Source organism: Eleginops maclovinus, chromosome 4, assembly GCF_036324505.1.
Source record: "Eleginops maclovinus isolate JMC-PN-2008 ecotype Puerto Natales chromosome 4, JC_Emac_rtc_rv5, whole genome shotgun sequence".
NCBI lineage: Eukaryota > Metazoa > Chordata > Actinopteri > Perciformes > Eleginopidae > Eleginops > Eleginops maclovinus.
Window position 1 is genome coordinate 4,990,422 of NC_086352.1, and position 17,377 is coordinate 5,007,798.

The window sequence follows — 17,377 nt, forward strand, 5'->3', positions numbered from 1 at the left end:
CTTAGACTGTTCTAAAGTAAAGTTACTAATACACTTAGACTGTTCTAAAGTAAAGTTACTAACACACTTAGACTGTTCTAAAGTAAAGTTACTAATACACTTAGACTGTTCTAAAGTAAAGTTACTAATACACTTAGACTGTTCTAAAGTAAAGTTACTAATACACTTAGACTGTTCTAAAGTAAAGTTACTAATACACTTAGACTGTTCTAAAGTAAAGTTACTAATGCACTTAGACTGTTCTAAAGTAAAGTTACTAATACACTTAGACTGTTCTAAAGTAAAGTTACTAATACACTTAGACTGTTCTAAAGTAAAGTTACTAATGCACTTAGACTGTTCTAAAGTAAAGTTACTAATACACTTAGACTGTTCTAAAGTAAAGTTACTAATACACTTAGACTGTTCTAAAGTAAAGTTACTAATACACTTAGACTGTTCTAAAGTAAAGTTACTAATACACTTAGACTGTTCTAAAGTAAAGTTACTAACACACTTAGACTGTTCTAAAGTAAAGTTACTAATACACTTAGACTGTTCTAAGTAAAGTTACTAATACACTTAGACTGTTCTAAAGTAAAGTTACTAATACACTTAGACTGTTCTAAAGTAAAGTTACTAATACACTTAGACTGTTCTAAAGTAAAGTTACTAATGCACTTAGACTGTTCTAAAGTAAAGTTACTAATACACTTAGACTGTTCTAAAGTAAAGTTACTAATACACTTAGACTGTTCTAAAGTAAAGTTACTAATACACTTAGACTGTTCTAAAGTAAAGTTACTAATACACTTAGACTGTTCTAAAGTAAAGTTACTAATACACTTAGACTGTTCTAAAGTAAAGTTACTAATACACTTAGACTGTTCTAAAGTAAAGTTACTAATACACTTAGACTGTTCTAAAGTAAAGTTACTAATACACTTAGACTGTTCTAAAGTAAAGTTACTAATGCACTTAGACTGTTCTAAAGTAAAGTTACTAATACACTTAGACTGTTCTAAAGTAAAGTTACTAACACACTTAGACTGTTCTAAAGTAAAGTTACTAATACACTTAGACTGTTCTAAAGTAAAGTTACTAATACACTTAGACTGTTCTAAAGTAAAGTTACTAACACACTTAGACTGTTCTAAAGTAAAGTTACTAACACACTTAGACTGTTCTAAAGTAAAGTTACTAACACACTTAGACTGTTCTAAAGTAAAGTTACTAATACACTTAGACTGTTCTAAAGTAAAGTTACTAATACACTTAGACTGTTCTAAAGTAAAGTTACTAACACACTTAGACTGTTCTAAAGTAAAGTTACTAACACACTTAGACTGTTCTAAAGTAAAGTTACTAATACACTTAGACTGTTCTAAAGTAAAGTTACTAACACACTTAGACTGTTCTAAAGTAAAGTTACTAATACACTTAGACTGTTCTAAAGTAAAGTTACTAATACACTTAGACTGTTCTAAAGTAAAGTTACTAATACACTTAGACTGTTCTAAGGTAAAGTTACTAATACACTTAGACTGTTCTAAAGTAAAGTTACTAACACACTTAGACTGTTCTAAAGTAAAGTTACTAACACACTTAGACTGTTCTAAAGTAAAGTTACTAACACACTTAGACTGTTCTAAAGTAAAGTTACTAACACACTTAGACTGTTCTAAAGTAAAGTTACTAATACACTTAGACTGTTCTAAAGTAAAGTTACTAATACACTTAGACTGTTCTAAAGTAAAGTTACTAACACACTTAGACTGTTCTAAAGTAAAGTTACTAACACACTTAGACTGTTCTAAAGTAAAGTTACTAACACACTTAGACTGTTCTAAAGTAAAGTTACTAATACACTTAGACTGTTCTAAGGTAAAGTTACTAATGCACTTAGACTGTTCTAAGGTAAAGTTACTAACACACTTAGACTGTTCTAAAGTAAAGTTACTAATGCACTTAGACTGTTCTAAAGTAAAGTTACTAACACACTTAGACTGTTCTAAAGTAAAGTTACTAATGCACTTAGACTGTTCTAAAGTAAAGTTACTAATGCACTTAGACTGTTCTAAAGTAAAGTTACTAATGCACTTAGACTGTTCTAAAGTAAAGTTACTAATGCACTTAGACTGTTCTAAAGTAAAGTTACTAACACACTTAGACTGTTCTAAAGTAAAGTTACTAACACACTTAGACTGTTCTAAAGTAAAGTTACTAATGCACTTAGACTGTTCTAAAGTAAAGTTACTAACACACTTAGACTGTTCTAAAGTAAAGTTACTAACACACTTAGACTGTTCTAAAGTAAAGTTACTAATGCACTTAGACTGTTCTAAAGTAAAGTTACTAACACACTTAGACTGTTCTAAAGTAAAGTTACTAATGCACTTAGACTGTTCTAAGGTAAAGTTACTAATGCACTTAGACTGTTCTAAAGTAAAGTTACTAATGCACTTAGACTGTTCTAAAGTAAAGTTACTAACACACTTAGACTGTTCTAAAGTAAAGTTACTAACACACTTAGACTGTTCTAAAGTAAAGTTACTAATGCACTTAGACTGTTCTAAAGTAAAGTTACTAACACACTTAGACTGTTCTAAAGTAAAGTTACTAACACACTTAGACTGTTCTAAAGTAAAGTTACTAACACACTTAGACTGTTCTAAGTAAAGTTACTAATGCACTTAGACTGTTCTAAAGTAAAGTTACTAATGCACTTAGACTGTTCTAAAGTAAAGTTACTAACACACTTAGACTGTTCTAAAGTAAAGTTACTAACACACTTAGACTGTTCTAAGGTAAAGTTACTAATACACTTAGACTGTTCTAAAGTAAAGTTACTAATGCACTTAGACTGTTCTAAAGTAAAGTTACTAATGCACTTAGACTGTTCTAAGGTAAAGTTACTAACACACTTAGACTGTTCTAAAGTAAAGTTACTAATGCACTTAGACTGTTCTAAGGTAAAGTTACTAATGCACTTAGACTGTTCTAAAGTAAAGTTACTAACACACTTAGACTGTTCTAAAGTAAAGTTACTAATGCACTTAGACTGTTCTAAAGTAAAGTTACTAACACACTTAGACTGTTCTAAGGTAAAGTTACTAATGCACTTAGACTGTTCTAAAGTAAAGTTACTAATGCACTTAGACTGTTCTAAAGTAAAGTTACTAACACACTTAGACTGTTCTAAGGTAAAGTTACTAATACACTTAGACTGTTCTAAGGTAAAGTTACTAATACACTTAGACTGTTCTAAAGTAAAGTTACTAATACACTTAGACTGTTCTAAAGTAAAGTTACTAATACACTTAGACTGTTCTAAGGTAAAGTTACTAATACACTTAGACTGTTCTAAAGTAAAGTTACTAATACACTTAGACTGTTCTAAAGTAAAGTTACTAATACACTTAGACTGTTCTAAAGTAAAGTTACTAACACACTTAGACTGTTCTAAAGTAAAGTTACTAATACACTTAGACTGTTCTAAAGTAAAGTTACTAATACACTTAGACTGTTCTAAAGTAAAGTTACTAATACACTTAGACTGTTCTAAAGTAAAGTTACTAATGCACTTAGACTGTTCTAAAGTAAAGTTACTAACACACTTAGACTGTTCTAAGTAAAGTTACTAATGCACTTAGACTGTTCTAAAGTAAAGTTACTAATACACTTAGACTGTTCTAAAGTAAAGTTACTAATACACTTAGACTGTTCTAAAGTAAAGTTACTAATACACTTAGACTGTTCTAAAGTAAAGTTACTAATACACTTAGACTGTTCTAAAGTAAAGTTACTAATGCACTTAGACTGTTCTAAGGTAAAGTTACTAATGCACTTAGACTGTTCTAAAGTAAAGTTACTAATACACTTAGACTGTTCTAAAGTAAAGTTACTAACACACTTAGACTGTTCTAAAGTAAAGTTACTAATGCACTTAGACTGTTCTAAAGTAAAGTTACTAATGCACTTAGACTGTTCTAAAGTAAAGTTACTAATGCACTTAGACTGTTCTAAAGTAAAGTTACTAATACACTTAGACTGTTCTAAAGTAAAGTTACTAACACACTTAGACTGTTCTAAGGTAAAGTTACTAATGCACTTAGACTGTTCTAAAGTAAAGTTACTAATGCACTTAGACTGTTCTAAAGTAAAGTTACTAACACACTTAGACTGTTCTAAGGTAAAGTTACTAATACACTTAGACTGTTCTAAGGTAAAGTTACTAATACACTTAGACTGTTCTAAAGTAAAGTTACTAATACACTTAGACTGTTCTAAAGTAAAGTTACTAATACACTTAGACTGTTCTAAGGTAAAGTTACTAATACACTTAGACTGTTCTAAAGTAAAGTTACTAATACACTTAGACTGTTCTAAAGTAAAGTTACTAATACACTTAGACTGTTCTAAAGTAAAGTTACTAACACACTTAGACTGTTCTAAAGTAAAGTTACTAATACACTTAGACTGTTCTAAAGTAAAGTTACTAATACACTTAGACTGTTCTAAAGTAAAGTTACTAATACACTTAGACTGTTCTAAGTAAAGTTACTAATACACTTAGACTGTTCTAAAGTAAAGTTACTAACACACTTAGACTGTTCTAAAGTAAAGTTACTAATACACTTAGACTGTTCTAAAGTAAAGTTACTAATACACTTAGACTGTTCTAAGGTAAAGTTACTAATACACTTAGACTGTTCTAAGGTAAAGTTACTAATACACTTAGACTGTTCTAAAGTAAAGTTACTAATACACTTAGACTGTTCTAAAGTAAAGTTACTAATACACTTAGACTGTTCTAAGGTAAAGTTACTAATACACTTAGACTGTTCTAAAGTAAAGTTACTAATACACTTAGACTGTTCTAAAGTAAAGTTACTAATACACTTAGACTGTTCTAAAGTAAAGTTACTAAACACTTAGACTGTTCTAAAGTAAAGTTACTAATACACTTAGACTGTTCTAAAGTAAAGTTACTAATACACTTAGACTGTTCTAAAGTAAAGTTACTAATACACTTAGACTGTTCTAAGGTAAAGTTACTAATACACTTAGACTGTTCTAAAGTAAAGTTACTAACACACTTAGACTGTTCTAAAGTAAAGTTACTAATACACTTAGACTGTTCTAAAGTAAAGTTACTAATACACTTAGACTGTTCTAAAGTAAAGTTACTAATACACTTAGACTGTTCTAAAGTAAAGTTACTAATACACTTAGACTGTTCTAAAGTAAAGTTACTAATGCACTTAGACTGTTCTAAAGTAAAGTTACTAATACACTTAGACTGTTCTAAGGTAAAGTTACTAACACACTTAGACTGTTCTAAAGTAAAGTTACTAACACACTTAGATTGTTCTAAGGTAAAGTTACTAATGCACTTAGACTGTTCTAAAGTAAAGTTACTAACACACTTAGACTGTTCTAAAGTAAAGTTACTAATACACTTAGACTGTTCTAAAGTAAAGTTACTAATACACTTAGACTGTTCTAAAGTAAAGTTACTAACACACTTAGACTGTTCTAAAGTAAAGTTACTAATGCACTTAGACTGTTCTAAGGTAAAGTTACTAACACACTTAGACTGTTCTAAAGTAAAGTTACTAACACACTTAGACTGTTCTAAAGTAAAGTTACTAATACACTTAGACTGTTCTAAAGTAAAGTTACTAATACACTTAGACTGTTCTAAAGTAAAGTTACTAACACACTTAGACTGTTCTAAAGTAAAGTTACTAATACACTTAGACTGTTCTAAAGTAAAGTTACTAATGCACTTAGACTGTTCTAAAGTAAAGTTACTAACACACTTAGACTGTTCTAAAGTAAAGTTACTAACACACTTAGACTGTTCTAAAGTAAAGTTACTAACACACTTAGACTGTTCTAAAGTAAAGTTACTAATGCACTTAGACTGTTCTAAAGTAAAGTTACTAATGCACTTAGACTGTTCTAAGTAAAGTTACTAATGCACTTAGACTGTTCTAAAGTAAAGTTACTAATACACTTAGACTGTTCTAAAGTAAAGTTACTAATACACTTAGACTGTTCTAAAGTAAAGTTACTAATACACTTAGACTGTTCTAAGGTAAAGTTACTAATACACTTAGACTGTTCTAAAGTAAAGTTACTAATACACTTAGACTGTTCTAAAGTAAAGTTACTAATGCACTTAGACTGTTCTAAAGTAAAGTTACTAATACACTTAGACTGTTCTAAAGTAAAGTTACTAACACACTTAGACTGTTCTAAAGTAAAGTTACTAACACACTTAGACTGTTCTAAAGTAAAGTTACTAATACACTTAGACTGTTCTAAAGTAAAGTTACTAACACACTTAGACTGTTCTAAAGTAAAGTTACTAACACACTTAGACTGTTCTAAGGTAAAGTTACTAATACACTTAGACTGTTCTAAAGTAAAGTTACTAATACACTTAGACTGTTCTAAAGTAAAGTTACTAACACACTTAGACTGTTCTAAAGTAAAGTTACTAATGCACTTAGACTGTTCTAAGGTAAAGTTACTAATGCACTTAGACTGTTCTAAAGTAAAGTTACTAACACACTTAGACTGTTCTAAAGTAAAGTTACTAACACACTTAGACTGTTCTAAGGTAAAGTTACTAATACACTTAGACTGTTCTAAAGTAAAGTTACTAACACACTTAGACTGTTCTAAAGTAAAGTTACTAACACACTTAGACTGTTCTAAAGTAAAGTTACTAACACACTTAGACTGTTCTAAAGTAAAGTTACTAACACACTTAGACTGTTCTAAAGTAAAGTTACTAACACACTTAGACTGTTCTAAAGTAAAGTTACTAATACACTTAGACTGTTCTAAAGTAAAGTTACTAATGCACTTAGACTGTTCTAAGGTAAAGTTACTAACACACTTAGACTGTTCTAAAGTAAAGTTACTAACACACTTAGACTGTTCTAAAGTAAAGTTACTAACACACTTAGACTGTTCTAAAGTAAAGTTACTAATGCACTTAGACTGTTCTAAAGTAAAGTTGGCTGCATGATTTCATTTCTTCATAAATGTGTAACTTGTTGGGTAAAACACTGAAAATAGAGAGACGGTGTTTTTTTGCCTGAACCTGATCTCCATCTGCTCACCTGCCCTGGCCTCCTGCTGTCGTTACCTCCTCCTCTTCCTGCTCTTCCTCCTCTCCTGCAGATCCTAGGTCTCTTCTTCCCCAGAGACCCTGCCTCCCCCCCACTCAGCTCCCCGGGCTCCACCTCCCTGTGGTTCCAGCGCCGGAGGAGGCCATGCAGGGTGAGGACAGCCAGGGTGCATAAAACGAACATCCCCACGAACAGCGTGAGAAACAGGGTCACTGTGAGGCCTCCAGAGGAAGGGGGCTCAGCTCCACGACCCCCCCGACGAGTCAGAGTTACATCTTCTCAGAGAGAAGCCAGCTGTGTGTTTAATCCGCTCTTTATGCAACGCTCTACCTGCTCTCCTCACCTCTGAGTCCCTGTTCCACAGAGCTGATAACCGCTGGACTTTGTCCTCGTCACGTCCTCAGCTTTGATCTGAAAGCAGAGCCGGCAGCTCCAGTTTCTCTACGTAAGTCAAGACTCCCCTGCACACCCCGCTGAGTCTGAGTGTTTTAATTTAATGAAAGACAAACTCGGGGACAGTACTGTTTGACTTTACTTAGTGCCAATAAAGGTTCCCCACAAATTGTGTGACATTATTATTCTACAAGTTTCTGCCGGGATTTGGTGACTTCTGTTCCATAAACACTAATTATCTTAATAAAACCGACCACTCCGATTTAAATCACGGATATAAGAATCCAAAGAGAGAGATGAGAGCGTGACGGGGAGAGCCAAACTCTAAATAATCTGTAAAGTCAACTTCCCTCCGCGGTTCTCCCATGCCTCGTTAGTCCATCGGTTTATCCTCGTTATAGTCCATCATCAGTCCCCAATTTGATCCTTGTTGTTGGTCACACATTGGTCTCTCGTTAGCCCCTCTTCAGTTTCTCGTTAGCCCCTCTTCAGTTTCTCGTTAGCCCCTCTTCAGTTTCTCGTTAGCCCCCCTTCAGTTTCTCGTTAGCCCCCCTTCAGTTTCTCGTTAGCCCCTCTTTGGTGAAGTTTTCGTTCCGATAGGAGCAGGAACTGTCCTCTCTCTGCGGCGTCATGCTGTGACAGTCCAGCAGATTAAATCAGAGCAGGTCTTCACCTCCATCAGGGGGAGAGAGAGAGAGAGTGTAACCCCCCCCGCCCTGGGACCATCTGTTGTTCCAGGATAAAACTCTGATTATGTAACGTGGAGATAGTCCCTCATGTGTTCATGGGAGAGTTTAATATCTGCACGACAGGAAGGCTTTCAGAGAACGCCATGTCAGAGTCTCCATCACTTTACATCATGGAGATAAATCCAATCACTCATTCAAATCACTTTCACCTGCTCTGATGTTTTACTATCTGAGGTTCTCACTGTTGTTGTCGTTGTTGTTGTTGTTGTTGTTGTTGTTGTTGTTGTTGTTGTCATTATTTGTATCAGATATGCTTCTGTTTGTAAACATGCATTTCTATATTTGAGTTATTCCTTTATGGACACACCTGCATATTGGGATGATTCCTAACAGTTTCTCAGCACTATGAAACGGAGAAGGAGAATGGATCAGGACTCAGGATGCAAACAGTTTCCAGGACAGACCCTCGTCTCAGCGTAGGGCTGATACTGGACTCTCGTCTCAGCGTAGGACTGATACTGGACCCTCGTCTCAGCGTAGGACTGATACTGGACTCTCGTCTCAGCGTAGGACTGATACTGGACCCTCGTCTCAGCGTAGGGCTGATACTGGACTCTCGTCTCAGCGTAGGACTGATACTGGACTCTCGTCTCAGCGTAGGACTGATACTGGACTCCCGTCTCAGCGTAGGGCTGATACTGGACTCTCGTCTCAGCGTAGGGCTGATACTGGACTCTCGTCTCAGCGTAGGACTGATACTGGACTCTCGTCTCAGCGTAGGGCTGATACTGGACTCTCGTCTCAGCGTAGGACTGATACTGGACTCTCGTCTCAGCGTAGGGCTGATACTGGACTCTCGTCTCAGCGTAGGGCTGATACTGGACTCTCGTCTCAGCGTAGGGCTGATACTGGACTCTCGTCTCAGCGTAGGACTGATACTGGACTCTCGTCTCAGCGTAGGACTGATACTGGACTCTCGTCTCAGCGTAGGGCTGATACTGGACTCTTGTCTCAGCGTAGGGCTGATACTGGACTCTCGTCTCAGCGTAGGGCTGATACTGGACTCTTGTCTCAGCGTAGGGCTGATACTGGACTCACGTCTCAGCGTAGGACTGATACTGGACTCACGTCTCAGCGTAGGACTGATACTGGACTCACGTCTCAGCGTAGGACTGATACTGGACTCACGTCTCAGCGTAGGACTGATACTGGACTCACGTCTCAGCTTAGGACTGATACTGGACTCTCGTCTCAGCGTAGGACTAATACTGGACTCTTGAAGACTTTAACTCTTCTACAGGAAGCTGAACCGTTTTGTAGATGATTGAATTAAGTTTTTGTTCTCCTGGTCCTGGTTGATCAGTGTCCTCTATACGTGACGGAACAAGTGGGGCGGGGGGGACCCGGGGTCTCAGTGGGGGGTTCCGACATTCTGAATCAGGATCCATCGCTCACTGTACATCCAGTAAAGCAGATCTCCAGGATTTCTGGAAACCGTCCGGCGGAAACAAAAGAAGTTTCCGGTCCACTGAGCGCTTTCAGGGTCCTAATGAGGGGGCGGAGTCACAGCGGGGGTCACATGGTGCAAAGCATCCAATAAGATGCCAAACTCCCATTTACAGGGAGGGTCCTGGAGAGAGGGTACAGAGTTCCTGAGGGGATTCAACGGTCTCTAACGAGTGGTAGGGATGTGGAAGTCCTTAAATGCTCAACAGATGAACAAGAAAGTCCCTGAGTCAGGAAATGTGGTTCAACTTAACAAACACACTGCTTATCGTAGGCTTAGTGGAAGGTATCACGTTTTATTATACATCTGCTTCTTCAGTACGCTGTCAACCCCTCACCGAGTACAGGAGACGCACAACACTTCTCCAAAACTGTGAACAACTAATCTGTGTACAATCTGCAGGATAGCTTCGCTTAGATCTTAGCTAGCCGTGGAACACAGTTCTATAGCGGTACACTGTGAGGTGTTCTTTGGTCTGTTTAGTAAGATTGAATTGTGTGCATTTATGAGTTACAGCCACAATAAAAGCCCAACAACAAAGGTCCAGCATCAAAACCTTCACAATAAAAGCCCAACGATAGAGGTCCAGCATCAAAACCTTCACAATAAAAGCCCAACGATAGAGGTCCAGCATCAAAACCTTCACAATAAAAGCCCAACGATAGAGGTCCAGCATCAAAACCTTCACAATAAAAGCCCAACGATAGAGGTCCAGCATCAAAACCTTCACAATAAAAGCCCAACAACAAAGGTCCAGCATCAAAACCTTCACAATAAAAGCCCAACGACAGAGGTCCAGCATCAAAACCTTCACAATAAAAGCCCAACGATAGAGGTCCAGCATCAAAACCTTCAAAGGTCCAGCATCAAAATCTTCACAATAAAAGCCCAGTGAAACTCACCGGCAGAATATGACGCGTTCATGCTCTATGAAAGTACAAAAATACTACTTTGTGAATGTAAATTACAACCTCTGTGAAACGTAGTTTCTTGAATACATCCTGATGTTGTCAGCGCAAAACAAACGAGATGTTAGTGGGATTATGATCTGTTTAACGGCCTGACGGAAACCAGCGTGCTACTGTTGAAGTGCATGGGATTTAGTCTTTCCTTTTTAGTTTTGGTGACGACTACTATATTCTGGATTCCTGACATGCCTAATCTACACCATGTGACTGACACAAAGGCTGATAACACATAGATGTTCTCTAATTTAAGTTTAATCAAAAACACATCACCAGCAGTTCTGAGAAGGGAATGAGCTTTCATTGTAACCCAGGAGTGGTTTGTTTTTAGGGTTATGGTTATATTCCCCCCCGACTCAGCGTGCACAGCCAGTTCACAGTCCCTGATAAAGTTCCAGAGAAAGTAAACAAGGTCTGATTCTGGTTAAAGTCCAACACAGGTTATCAGATCAGACTGATCTCTGAGTCACATTTCAAGGTAGATGTCTGGCTGCAGGTGTGTGTTGGATCTGAAGGCATCAGGTGTGTTGAGTGAAATATAAAAAGCTCTGAAGACTTGGGATTAAAAACATGTTCCTGTTTATATTTAAGGAGCTTTTAGGAACTACAATCTGACAGGAAATGTCCCCACATTTATTTTTCCTCTGGAGATCACCTCAGATTTATACCTGTTGGGATTTAATGGGGTCTATAAATCATTCCTCCAGCTGATTGATAATTCATACCATCTTTTTTCTAAACGTTGGGTATCTCTACAACTCTGAAATGGTTAAACATTTGACAGAATGCTTGTATCTTATAATTAATTAAAGCTGTTGTGAAAGTAAACATCTCAAAATGTGCACATTTGCATAGTTTGCAGGATATGTAAAAGGGATTAATAAAAAGGACCAAAACTCTTCCATCAGCAGAGAGACTCTGCAGCTTCAGAGAAGAAGCAGATATAGAAACACACATCAGAAGTCTGCAGAAACATCTACAGCAGCTCTTCAACACATGCAGAAACATCTGCAGCAGCTCTTCAACACATGCAGCATCTAGAGAACATTCAGCAGAGGAAACATGAGCAGTTTACTAAAAGCTGCAGAAACCAAACGCTGCAAGAAGCTCCAACACAACGGAGACCAGGGGACACTAAAGAGAGACGCACACAGCTGGAGACCAGGGGACACTAAAGAGAGACGCACACAGCTGGAGACCAGGGGACACTAAAGAGAGACGCACACAGCTGGAGACCAGGGGACACTAAAGAGAGACGCACACAGCTGGAGACCAGGGGACACTAAAGAGAGACACACACAGCTGGAGACCAGGGGACACTAAAGAGAGACGCACACAGCTGGAGACCAGGGGACACTAAAGAGAGACGCACACAGCTGGAGACCAGGGGACACTAAAGAGAGACGCACACAGCTGGAGACCAGGGGACACTAAAGAGAGACGCACACAGCTGGAGACCAGGGGACACTAAAGAGAGACGCACACAGCTGGACACTGTGTGCGTCAAGGGGACACTAAAGAGGAGACCAAGGGGACACTAAAGAGAGACGCACACAGCTGGAGACCAGGGGACACTAAAGAGAGACGCACACAGCTGGAGACCAGGGGACACTAAAGAGAGACGCACACAGCTGGACACCAGGGGACACTAAAGAGAGACGCACACAGCTGGAGACCAGGGGACACTAAAGAGAGACGCACACAGCTGGAGACCAGGGGACACTAAAGAGAGACGCACACAGCTGGAGACCAGGGGACACTAAAGAGAGACGCACACAGCTGGAGACCAGGGGACACTAAAGAGAGACGCACACAGCTGGAGACCAGGGGACACTAAAGAGAGACGCAACCAGCTGGAGACCAGGGGACACTAAAGAGAGACGCACACAGCTGGAGACCAGGGGACACTAAAGAGAGACGCACACAGCTGGAGACCAGGGGACACTAAAGAGAGACGCACACAGCTGGAGACCAGGGGACACTAAAGAGAGACGCACACAGCTGGAGACCAGGGGACACTAAAGAGAGACGCACACAGCTGGAGACCAGGGGACACTAAAGAGAGACGCACACAGCTGGAGAACAGGGGACACTAAAGAGAGACGCACACAGCTGGAGACCAGGGGACACTAAAGAGAGACGCACACAGCTGGAGACCAGGGGACACTAAAGAGAGACGCACACAGCTGGAGACCAGGGGACACTAAATAGAGACGCACACAGCTGGAGACCAGGGGACACTAAATAGAGACGCACACAGCTGCAGACCAGGGGACACTCAAGAGAGACGCACACAGCTGGAGACCAGGGGACACTAAAGAGAGACGCATACAGCTGGAGACCAGGGGACACTCAAGAGAGACACACACAGCTGGAGACCAGGGGACACTAAAGAGAGACGCATACAGCTGGAGACCAGGGGACACTAAAGAGAGACACACACAGCTGCAGACCAGGGGACACTCAAGAGAGACACACACAGCTGGAGACCAGGGGACACTAAAGAGAGACGCACACAGCTGGAGACCAGGGGACACTAAAGAGAGACGCATACAGCTGGAGACCAGGGGACACTAAAGAGAGACACACACAGCTGGAGACCAGGGGACACTAAAGAGAGACGCACACAGCTGGAGACCAGGGGACACTAAAGAGAGACGCACACAGCTGGAGACCAGGGGACACTATAGAGAGACGCACACAGCTGGAGACCAGGGGACACTAAAGAGAGACGCACACAGCTGGAGACCAGGGGACACTAAAGAGAGACGCACACAGCTGGAGACCAGGGGACACTAAAGAGAGACGCACACAGCTGGGGGACACTAAAGAGAGACGCACACAGCCGGAGACCAGGGGACACTAAAGAGAGACGCACACAGCTGGGTGACTATCAGGATCAGAGCTGTTTCTAAGACCTGTAGTCTAGTGTAGAAAAAGAGGTTTGGATTGAGTGGTTTTCAAAAGTCCCACAATGCATCTCACACACTCATTACAGCAGAGCTATTCTAGGAGGAAATTACAGTACACACACACACACACACACACACACACACACACACACACACACACACACACACACACACACACACACACACACACACACACACACACACACACACACACACACACACACACACACACACACACACACACACACACACACACACACACACACACACACACACACACACACACACACACACACACACACACACACACACACACACACACACCTACCTTCTGGTTTAAAGACGCCCCTCACACGGTTCCACCCCCCTGAAATGCGCTGTGGAATATTACATTAATGGATAAATAGTTCCATTGTTACAGCTGCAGGGAGAGGGGCTGCAGGGAGAGGGGCTGCAGGGAGAGGGGCTGCAGGGAGAGGAGAGGGGCTGCAGGGAGAGGGGCTGCAGGGAGAGGGGCTGCAGGGAGAGGGGCTGCAGGGAGAGGGGCTGCGCCTCAGGAAATAAACACAAACATTTTGTCGGGGTTTTCTTCAGCGACGGCTCCCCCTGCTGGACACCCAATCAGTGTGCAGCGTCTGGTTTTAATCACACACACACACAGCCTACATAACAGCTGAGTGAGACACACACACACTCCCTGCACCACAGTGACTCACACACACTGCACAGTGTTCTGGTGGAACTGGTTCCCTACAGTTACAGTGATTTTCCTCTGGATGAAGAAGATCTGACGTCAGGATGATGGAGAGTAAAAAGACGTTGAGTTTAAAGAACCACACCCACACCCACACCCACACCCACACACACACCCACACCCACACCCACACACACACACACACACCTGACAGACTTAAATCAAACACACTTCAGTGGGAGGAATCTGTAGAGCTTCAGGTGTCAGCTTTATAAAGAGAGTTTGAGCTCTGTACTGGGACATGTCTCCATGCTTTAGTGTCTCTACTGGGACATGTCTCCATGCTTTAGAGTCTGTACTGGGACATGTCTCCATGCTTTAGAGTCTGTACTGGGACATGTCTCCATGCTTTAGAGTCTCTACTGGGACATGTCTCCATGCTTTAGAGTCTCTACTGGGACATGTCTCCATGCTGTAGAGTCTCTACTGGGACATGTCTCCATGCTGTAGAGTCTCTACTGGGACATGTCTCCATGCTTTAGAGTCTCTACTGGGACATGTCTCCATGCTGTAGAGTCTCATACTGCCTGTGCTGCAGCTCCTCTTTTCACCCTCTGTCTGAAACCAGAGCCCAGTCTGCTCTGATTGGTTAGCTGGCCGGCTCTGTTGTGATTGGTTAACCAGCTTACAGATGTCCCGCCCCTTAGCCTATCACGTACAATGTGTTGGAGCGCTAACCAATAGGAGTGTGAGTGTTAGAAGTGAGGCCAAGATTATTTTCCTGGCGTGAGAATATTGATTAGTCGGGTCATTGCACCAGGTCCAGATAAATGTGGCTGAAAGGATTTGAAAAATGTCCAAAATAAGTCATCACAGTCTGTTAGAGTCAAAGGTCCAGGGTTCAGTCCAAGACCCAGAGATAGTCCCACTGAATGAATCCTCACATCTCCACAGCTGAGGGAACCTCATGATGCTGCTGATCAATCTGAACGAGCGTTAGTGAGAAACTCCGGCCGCTTTTCTGCACAGATATCAGCACAAATATTAGCTCTCAGCAGCGGTGACCCTGAACGCAGCACACACCGTTAATCTTTAACAAACCACTGCAGGAATGTGTTTGTAAAGCAGCAGGAACTCTCTGTCAGTGAGGGAGGGGTTTCCATCCAATAAATACGGAGCTGTAAAAAAAACAACCCAATCTACGTTAACGCATTTTGATCCAATTCTGCTACTCATGACCTTAACTCTAGCAAAGGAGTTAAACTGATCCTCCTCAGAAACGGGTCGATAACATACAAACTAAATGAAATATTAAATACTATTGTTTTCCCTTTGATATTTCCTTAGGACACACGAGACAAACCCCAGAACCGCTCAGCTCAGCATGAAGTCCAGCTTCTGTTTGAAGTGGAAACACAAACGCACCGTTTTTAAATTCAAACATTATTTTCGGTTCGTTGACTTACACTCAGTAACCCTCCTATCAGATCGAAACATTTAAATCAGTTTGAAATTTACGAAAAGTGTTCATTCAGTCAAAGTGTAGCTGAATGACCAAAGGGAAAAATGTCCATAAAGCATAACAACAAAATCCAAGCATACATGGAAACACTTTGAAATACACGTGGGAAATGTGCAAAAGGTATCTAAACGGCCTGTAAAAAAACTGTGAAAATACACGGAAATATCTGTAAAGGAAATGTGGATTAAATGTTGGGATTTGAAAATGAAATGTCGGAAATATTTGTGGAAGATGTCACAAAACGTACGAGTAAAATGTCTGAAAAAGTTTCAAAACGATGAAACTACACATTCAATAATCATTTGGGCTCCTCACACTGTAGCTCACAACCTGGTTAAAAAAGGCCCGTTTCAGACACCCTTTCCTCCTGCACGGATAAAAGTGTTTGCACTAAAATGTGTTTCTTAATGATTCTAAAATAAAGAAAGTTCTACAAATAACTGGCTCTGATCAAACTGTGTGCAGGATAACTGTCCCTCAGCAGCAAGCTCGCGCTGCTGTTGGAGACTAAATAAAGACTTTCTTTCGAGTTGTTTCTGAGGTTCTGATAAAGCTAGAGAGGAGCTTTGGTTCAGAGAGAGATCCTCAGCTCCACGTCACTAAAACCTCTGGCGGGTGATGTGGCCACTGCAGCAAGAAACTGCCGACAAAACCAGGATTATTTATAGAAAAGTCCCTCTGCAGACACACCCCACACACACACACACACACACACACACACACACATTCTTACACACAGCAGGAACAGGAAACAGGGAGAGTGTCTGCGTCCCAAATGTCCTCACAAGGAAAGAGAAATAAATCCTGCAGAGAGAGGACAGCTTCTCCAACGTGCCGTCTTCAGTTAGAAGCTGGAATAACTCAATAATTAACGGAGGGACGCAGGAGAAAGCCAACAGGAAATAACCCCCACCATCTCCCCAGTCCTCCAGGTTTCCTTTAAAGCAAGAAAAGACAAATATCGGACGATTCTAGCTTCTTAAAAAGTGGGGACCGGCTGCTTCTCCTTCTTCTAGGTTGAATATACTCTGTGTTTTGCAACTTTGGACAGAAAACCAAAGACATTTACAGACATGACTTTAGTTTTTTGGAAACTATGATGGATATTTTAAAGTCTTCTGGGAATGAACTAGTAGGACTTGCCTCTGAGACACACTCAGCATGAACAGGAAACAGGGAGAGAGTCTGTATCCCAAATCTCCTCACAAGGAAAGAGAAATGAATCCTGCAGGGAGAGTAGTACACCAATCCACAACTGAATAAACGTTGTGTTTTGGATCTTGGGTTGGAAGACATTTAAAGACGTCACTTAAGGTTCTTGGAACTCTGATGGACATTATTCACAGTTTTCTGAGACCTTATAGGACAAACTCGCTCAGCACAGGACAGGAAACAGGGAGAGGGTCTGCAGGGAAACCAAAACATCCTCTGGACCGCTTTCAGTTGACTGTTGAGTTCAGGGTCTGTGTTTTTAATCAGGAGCGTGCTGCTGGAGCGTCCTCCGAACATCTGCTTTCTACAGACGTGTTTTGACTCCGCAGGATCTCAGCTAACAGCGCTTTGCTTTG

At 40.3% G+C, this 17,377-nt stretch overlaps 1 protein-coding gene across 6 annotated transcripts in view; it reads right to left on the bottom strand.

Moving 5' to 3' along the window:
* The window catches only part of kifc3 (kinesin family member C3), a 46,593-nt gene that overhangs the window by 26,961 nt on the left and 2,255 nt on the right, over positions 1-17,377 (bottom strand). For 5 of the 6 annotated variants that reach the window (XM_063882200.1, XM_063882192.1, XM_063882193.1 and 2 more), the window contains exon 1: positions 7,119-8,069. The exons of the other annotated variant lie outside the window; for it this stretch is intronic. In XM_063882200.1, coding sequence (XP_063738270.1) covers positions 7,119-7,310 — 192 coding nt within the window. In that variant the 5' untranslated portion in view covers positions 7,311-8,069. Of the gene's footprint in view, positions 1-7,118; positions 8,070-17,377 lie in introns of those variants that run through there. 6 annotated transcript variants of the gene reach the window in all.